We start from the raw sequence: 8,678 nt of genomic DNA, 5'->3' as shown, positions 1-8,678 counted from the left end.
TATATATAAAGACAAGTGATCATTTAATTCACGTCCCTTTGGCGATGACAAGAATCGTGACAAATCGTCGGATCGTGAACTGGTTGACTTTATGGTCAGTTCTGCTATAAAGATCATGCTAACTGATCATCCCATTTCTAGCAATAGCTTGTATGTGTAGGATATACAGTACAAATATATAATTGTATTCTGGAAGTTGAACTCTTAGAGGATTTTATTACGTCCATAAGAGATGCAATTGAGTACCTGAAAATCGTATGTAGCTTAAAGTGGCACAGTCACTGTATAACTTATGCGAAACATCGCTCACAAAGCAATGTGATTTTGCCTTTTAATTGTTTACATGCTCCACATAGGCACATGACTTTCTCATATATACATATATTCACTTGAAACAATAATGGCTATTGTTCTCTTTCCTGTTAAATTTTTAATGCTTATTTATTTCTATGCATTGCTCACGAATACTATCTCTTCTCTATCTATGTTGAAATTCACCTATGTAGTAGACGGAATTTATGTCAAGCCCAAACGTCAAAAATGGAGGTCCCAGGTATAAAACAACGTATTTTTGACAAATACTGTTTTGCCTCTGGCTGAAATCAAGTAGGCGCCGAAGCAGTACGGCATGTTTGGGCTTCAAAGGATTGTTCGACACCAGTTTGTGAAGTTAATTTTTTTTGGAACATTTTTTTTTTGGAACCGGAGGATACACCTTGTCCGGTCGACTGCCTGAAACAATAATGAATCGATGAAGGCATATGATTGCCAATCGTCACTTCATATCTATAGGATGTATTAAAAAATTACGAGCCTGTGTACCTTCTCAACAGAGCGAAGGAGACAAAGAAATATGGCTGCTTATTCCTTCTCAGCATCTTGTTCGATACTAAACAACGATATTAAACAACGAGCAGTTACAATCACACGTCTTTAAACCGAATGAGATGTAATGTCTCCACGTCAATATAAAGCAAGGAATAAGTAACTCTTAGATATAAACTAAGCTGAAAAATGATGTCCACATTGGCTTATATATGGACCAGTTGTAATGAGTGAACGGGGTTATTCAACAGACAAGGCTAAGTCATAGTTGTCCAGTGGGAGCTTCTTTTGTATCTACTGTGTTTTTCAGAATTCGCGCTCAATAAGTTGTAAATGAAATTAATAACCATTTCATTAGACTGTGATTAGGGTCTCAAAGATTGGGCGGACAAAATTTTAAGAAAAACAAATATATAAATCACTTAAGAAATAAAAGAGGAAGTCGCAGCGCCTATAGTACAAGTCTATTTTACAGCTATAGACTTTGAGTAAAACGCTGCGTTTTTATTAAACGAAAAACTACCATTACCTATATACATATATATATATATATATATATATATATTGAAATTACCAGTTATATGCGAATTTGGTGTGGGAAATCACAAAACAATCTTAAGATTAACCTCCTTAACTAGAACATCGGAAAGGAGCTAGCCTTAAATCTTCATTTAGTAATATGCAACAGCGTTTATATGAGCAGTATGAAACACAAATTCGTAAATGTTATTATGAACGCATATGCACGCAATGTTATAAGAGACGTCCAATTGAAAGAATTGTCAAATCTTAAAAAACATACACATCAATCAACGATGCGATCTTTTAAAAATGCGGTTGCACTACTCTGAGACTGCAGGGCGACAAGGTCGCGAATACTTTACTACTTCAGCCTTCAATAACGCGCTTTAGTCATCACGAACAACAACACACGCAAAATATTTTGGAAAATGGATTAAATAAGCGACCTATGCTTGTCTTGAGTTAGCGCTCAAACGCGTCTGAGTTAATACTGAATATTGTTTCTACACGCTACAGCTAGTGTGCAATGACACTGCCCGTGAAGAACTCCATATGCAATACAAAATATAGAGCCAGCTTTATGCAGCCGCTTACTAAGCTATAAGATACTATAGGGAATGGACCAATACATCAGCAGACAAAAGCGAAACGAAGCGGGAGCATCTTAAAAAATGTAACAATTAGTTCTATTGGGAAATGAAAAATACATGCAAAATCATACATATTTCTTGCAGGTAAAACATGTGTTTGTATGGATGCTTATAGTAACATTGCAACCATCCATCAGATATTACATGTATGTAGAATATATACAGCTTGACAATAAGCCCCACCTAATTTTGACTTTATCCCTGCTGATAAACACATGTCCAAGACACATTACACAGTATCATGGGCAGAGTTTATTGAATTTACGCCAGTTTTCCCTTCTATTATTTGTAATTAAATAGATATAAAAAAAAAATAGAGAAATACCTAACTTAAAGACATGTGTTTGCGCTGTAACCATATTGTCGACTAATATATAGGACCAAGTTGTATTTAAATGACATCTACACGTCAGTCAATGATATCGTGCATTCTGACTTACAAACTGGATTAGTATCGATTAGAATTGCAACTAAAAAAAGTAAGTAGTAGGTTTCATTGGCAAATGAAAAAGTGTGTGGAAGAAATAATTAGGGTTACTATTACTTTAATCGCTATAAACACAGTCACTTTTTAAAGTGCACAAACACCACAAAGTGGCCGTTTTATATATATATAGCTGTTATTAGCAAATCTGGTGTATCTGCCTCAACTATATGACAGCCTGGCTGTCATATAGTTGAGACAAATGTATTGATATATATACAGCCATATATCTAATATTCATGTTTCCATATGTAAGCTCTCTGCCTATAGCTTCTCGTAATAGATCGATAGTGAGATACGCTTCCCCTTTTTAGGGCATGAGGAACCTCGTAATCCCACGGACTCAGTTGGGAAGAATAAGCGGGTTGAAGTCAACGTTGAATGCTTTTGTGCTCAAGCAAGAAGTAACTGAAGCATAGCGATAACCTTCGGCATTGTCATCAAGTAACCAGATTGCGTGCTTTCAATTGCCGTGCCAACGGCCCATGACTTTGTTGAGCGACTCAAAGGAGCAGATTGCATTCATTATTTCGACAAGTATCTCATAGTAGCAGATGTCCTTAATGTCCCCTGCAAGTACTACCATAACCCTACGTGTGACTCTACTTGACATTACCACTAAACTCGATTTCTGTTTAGAGAAACGCCATGCTCTCGCTTGGTCCTTTTTGGGCTGGAGGTAGAGATTAAACCATGACTCGTCTATGCGGATCGCATGCTCCAGGCAGGTTTGTTGTCAATGTTATTGATTAAATTTTGCAAATTGCACGTGAGGTACATCACACGCATTTCTAGATAGCCTGGAGGTTATTTACGGATAATCCATTTTTTACTCAAGTTCCGGCTTTTTAAGCCCTGTGCTTTTCAAAGAATAAAAATTTGGCAACTGAGCGTTGATTTCCAAACCTAAAAAATATTCTTCTACTTTGATTGCATTTCTCCTAGAATTAACTCAACCGGCTCAGGCTAGTATATTGGCCAGTTAAAGTTCGTTTACGAATGGCGCGCAGTTCAAAACTTATTCAATTCGAACTTTGCCGGATTCGTTTATGACAGCCATATATCGTTATAAATTTACAGAATTAGTGCACATACTACCTAAAAACATTTTATAAATTACCAACCCTAATTTGAGTTCGGTGAGATGCGGGAGTTGCTGAGCAATTAACGCTACAGTATCCCAATGGGAGAGTAACGTGTGCGACAAATCGAGTTCGTAGATGAACGGCGCCACGGACGGTATCTCTCGGCCAGCTGACGACACAGGCAAATTGTGAAGGTTTACAATACGTAAACGCTCTTGCCGACTGAAAAATATTATCAAAAATTGTGTAAAAACCCTTGATGTTGCTATGGTATTAAGTAACTAGTCTTAAAATTCAGTAAGTACTTGGTATAATCGAATTTAGAACAAGAATTGTAAAAATTCACACCAACAAACGGAATATTACAGCAAATTTTCTAGCATACTTGTTCATATATACTAAAAAAAAATTAACTCACCTCTGCAGCTCAGAGACCATTTCAGGTCCAACGAATTCAATAATTTTAATATTACTCCGAGCATTGCCAATATTTCCTAGAAGCCACACATCAGCCTCATTTTCTGTGCTCTGTTTATCCTTTCCTTTAGTTTTTTCATCTTTTTCATGTTCGAAGTATTTTGCTTTAATGGCTTCGGTCACTGAAATGCCCAATTCTGCCTTTGAGGGTCGCACAAAAGAGCCTCCTGTTGCGTGTCTAAAATCCGTAACAATAAAAGATCAGTATAATCGCTAATCAGCGGAATCCCTTTGGCAAATTGCCTGTTGACGTCCATCAAGAAAGCTCGAAGGGCCGACATTTTTGGCTGCGAATAACCTTAAACACCTTAAAATAACTTATGAAAAATTATATCCAGTAGCATTGCACGCTTATAAAAAAGATCCATGAGGTTTGCTATCATGGTAAAACCAGACATAAAGGAAAGTTAGGCTAGATTTTTCATGAATACATACCGTGTTTTGAAGTACTGCGTTCCATTGTAACACCCGTTGTGTTTGCCACGAGCGGGATCGTCCCATTCAACACCCAACCATAATCCTTGAGTTCCCTTCACAGCTCCCTGGAAACGCACGGTTGCGTAGCAGCCGTCAACTGAAACGCGCTGTCCCATGACGGCAACTGGCGATGTTGCGTCCATCTGCTGCTGCTAATGTTGGAACTATGACACTTGATTTCGGAATTGTTTGCAGATGGCGTTGAGAGTGGCGTAGAGTATTTTGACCTGCTTTGACTTCAGCTAGAGAAGTCCTTGAAGACGTCTACAGAATAACAAGGTAACGTGTCTATCAGTAAAATACATACGGTGACACTACTATACAAGTAATAAAGTAACATTAATTTAGAAGCAAAAACTCTAAGATTTGCAGACGACAAAATAAATGAACTATCCTTGAAATGTTTATTCGAATTAATCTAATTCATCATCATATTTTTAAAAGTAGAGGCTTTTTAATATGTCCCTAGCTTTTAAGTAAGGGATATATAAATAAATGTATTAAGACTTATCAATTTACTCGCCGCTCCCCGAGCAGTGCAATTTGAGTCGACAGTCAGCTTAGCGTGTCAACGCAACTCTTGAAAATAATGATCAAAATACTTATTTCAAATATAGCCACTTTTGAAAATGTATATTCTTCATAGATGTATTTTACTTTCTATTATTTGGTAATGCATATTTTGAACTAAACCTGCGGGGTTATCTTTTTAACTTTTATATTTCACTGTGGCCGCAAAAGGTATTACGCACTCATAGTTCTACTACTCGAACATTAGCGATCCACCCTGGAAAATATTAACTATCCGCTAATTCGAATTCGATATAAACAAGCAACGGAGCTACCTTAACATGCACAAAGAACAGCCGTCTTTGCAAATAACATAGCACCAATGAAAAATTGTAACCAGAGTTGCCAGTGTAGATCGGAACAACGGCTATTTTGAGAGCATATTCATATTGATTCTATCAATGTCGTTCAACCAGAAGCTTTTATTGTAATGTGTTTCGTTTTGACTGTTTTCCGATGGCGAATCAGCGGTTGCCCTATCTGCCCATTGTTGGTAGGCTAACAATCAACTGTATGCATCTAAGGTGGTGCCAGTCTTATTCGTAGTTCAATAACGATTGTGTCAGTTCTAAGCTTGACTGAGATTCAGAAGCACGTCACGATTTTCTTTGGCTTTAAAAGAAGTCGATCTGATCAACAGATATAAAACCGTAATATTATAGAAACATACAACATGATAGGGTTCCGTAGCTAACATTTTGTCGATTCTCCCTAGGACACTTGTTAATACATTATTTATGCAATTTTAAATATTAGTTGCATTATCGCAAAGTATTAAGCATAGTTTTTCCAAAATAGATTACTTTATTCTACTACATGTTGTACCTTTGAATTGCCGCGGAAGAGTAAAAGCTTAGCACACAGTTGTTTAAGAAAAAGAGCCAAAAACATTACTAATACCTACATAGCATTTTGGAGAAGTCACCAAGGCAAATAATGTTACTGTACAGTGATTCACGACCCTACCAAGGTCCCAAACGCGTTTTGGATAGCATCTCCTCTAACGGACCTTATTCCCAACCCGCGAAGGATCTTATTAGAACTCCACAAAGAAACTAAATTACCACAAACCAGCGTCGACAGCATTATTAAGAACTTTTAGCAACTTAGGTAACTCGCAACAATGGCTAAAATAAATTATACAACGGTTAGTCGTAAAAAAACACGCCATTTTCAAGAAGCATTTAAGTTGCTCATACCCTGGTAAAATAATTGGATTACTGAAATTATAGGCTTTATTGGAATATACGTGTTAGAAAAAAATGTCTGTCTTACCGTGGCATTCATATTAAGTCTAAGATAGTCTAAACTACTGACACCTATATTTATCTGTTCCCCACCTTTTCAAAAGACCTTTTCTTAAAAAGGAATACCTGTACAGGTTGTATCACCCGCCACTCGGAAATACTCTTACATACTTTCTTGGAGCGATCATTTCAATCGATTCGCACAAAGCCTAAAGTCTTTGTATTACGTTACCAACATAGACATAAGCATTCCATGAAAATCCAAAATAATAATAGGTGTTGGTTCTAACATTCTCAATAATTTTACTAAACACGAGCGAGAAACAGAGGAGACAAGTTTGCCTTCGTACAAGCAAAGAAAGTTCATTCTTTACTTTGTTTCCATTTTAGTTAAATGAATATAGGCGAACAACGTTGCTTTCTCCGAACTCAGTGCTCAGTTCATAAAATTGGAACATACCTTGGGGCAACATTTATCTCGCAAGGAAGTGGGATGCTGTTAGCGATCACCCACACACTATTTTCATTTCACAGGTAGCTTAAAGCACTCGCTAAGCACTAAACCAGTTGATCATCGCAGTTATATTATTTTGTAATTCTTTTTTTGTCCACCTAACCTCTTTAGTGGAGCCCTCGGTGCCATTACATCTGGTGCCACCGTCAGGCGCTTCCTTGGACTGTAGTACTGTTAATTTTTATCAATTGCGTTCGTCTCTATTCGTTTTCGTGTACTTTAACTACATAACATCACAAGCACAATATGTCACAGTGAAACCTGTGCTCCTTCGGCTATCTGCACACTATCTCTAAACCCACTGAGTAGCAATTCCTTCACTGGCGCCTCCTTTGTTTGGCAGCTGAATAAATGTTAGGATCATTGAGTTAATGCACCTACAATTCGCCCAGACAGCATCAGTTATCATGAAAGCATAAGCATAGAGGTACATTACTCTACTGGCTAACACTTAACACGTTGGAAGTGTTTGCTCTGATATGGTCGAGAGATTTGTGCATCTACCCAGTCTGATCATAGCTTATATCAGACCAACGTTACCCCGCCAGCTCTTCACCTTGCTAACCTCTAGCCTTTCTCCGTACTATATTTTTCGCGCTATCTCTAGGACTGAGTGTTGATGTGTACGAATTTTTTCCCACCGAACCGTGTTTCGAAATGTAGCCGTCGGACGTTGGTTATTGGTGGACATCCAATATAACACTGCAGTACATATCTTCTTGGCCTTGACACGCCTGACCTGACCTACACTGTTATTGCTGATATTGCTGGTGAGTATAAAAAGGGAAGAACGCGATTTACAATGTGATGAGGTCGAAGCGCTGGCAAAGGTCCACAGGGTTGCTTGTCAGCGAATACTGCAGGCTTCCAGCTTGCCAACACCTAAGAAATATGGACACACTGTCACACTAAGCACTTCTGTAAGGCATCATTCAGCGGCGATTGCATACAGACAAACGTTTTGCACACATCTGCATTCATAAAATCGTAAAGAAATAGAATCTGCCCGACCTAGCGTGCACTTCTAGCATATATTACTATTATTTTTCATCTCATGTTAGATTAGTTTTTGTAATATATTTGCAAGTACATATACCTTGTTTATATACAATCACTAATGATGACATTAGTAGTGGACAGAGCGGCTTAAGGCCAAGAAAAGAACTACAAGAGAGCAAAATATTATCGCTACGAATTATAAATATAGCTTGTAGCAGTTACATTTTACCTAAATAATCGACCGCCAGGTATAGACCTGATCACCCCAATAGAGCGACTGCCATAAGCAAGTGAACTAAGAGTAGGCCGTCATCTAAAAACTAATTTAAATTTAGGATTTAATTGTGACAAATCTTAAATGACAACGATAACAAACCGACTACAATTTGCTTTTAATTATAATCGTACATCATTTAGGTGAATATATCTGACACAGGAGAGTTTTCGAGTACATTTTAAATCATTGTACATGGACAAACGTACATGTGCAAGCTTGACTCAGTTCAAAATAAAGTAAGGTTGCACTTAAATGAACACATACAGTAATATAAACACTCATGTCCTATTTTATATTCGCTTAGACGATATATATAAATGGGATGGTAATTAAAGAACAGATTCTTAATAAACAATTCCATACAACTACTAATATCAGTGAAATATAGAGGTCAGAAAAATATTGCATATAATTAAAAAAAAGCCATCTCACCATTCGCAGTTTGGAATTTTTTTTATTTAGCTTTACAGTTATTTTATATGAGCGAATCAAGATTTTAACCAGCGTGGTAGCATGCTTGTCACGGTTACCATGGCAACGTATTTTATTAC

The 8,678-nt window shown here is 37.2% G+C and overlaps 1 protein-coding gene across 3 annotated transcripts in view; it reads right to left on the bottom strand.

Annotated features, from left to right (window-relative positions):
* The window catches only part of Tbce (Tubulin-binding cofactor E), a 28,425-nt gene that overhangs the window by 5,319 nt on the left and 14,428 nt on the right, over positions 1-8,678 (bottom strand). The window contains exons 1-4 of one of the 3 annotated variants that reach the window (XM_086970114.1): positions 6,955-7,380; positions 4,479-4,784; positions 3,985-4,221; positions 3,606-3,788 (exon numbers count right to left, since the gene is read on the bottom strand). In XM_086970114.1, the coding sequence (XP_086826240.1) occupies positions 3,606-3,788; positions 3,985-4,221; positions 4,479-4,663 (605 nt within the window). In that variant the 5' untranslated portion in view covers positions 4,664-4,784; positions 6,955-7,380. Of the gene's footprint in view, positions 1-3,605; positions 3,789-3,984; positions 4,222-4,478; positions 4,785-6,954; positions 7,381-8,678 lie in introns of those variants that run through there. The other 2 variants (XM_022840533.2, XM_086970115.1) reach the window with 2 other exon arrangements.

Source organism: Varroa jacobsoni, unplaced genomic scaffold, assembly GCF_002532875.2.
Source record: "Varroa jacobsoni isolate VJ856 unplaced genomic scaffold, vjacob_1.0 scaffold_871, whole genome shotgun sequence".
NCBI lineage: Eukaryota > Metazoa > Arthropoda > Arachnida > Mesostigmata > Varroidae > Varroa > Varroa jacobsoni.
Note: the sequence above shows the minus strand (reverse complement) of the source record. Positions and strands in the feature narration are given on the sequence as shown.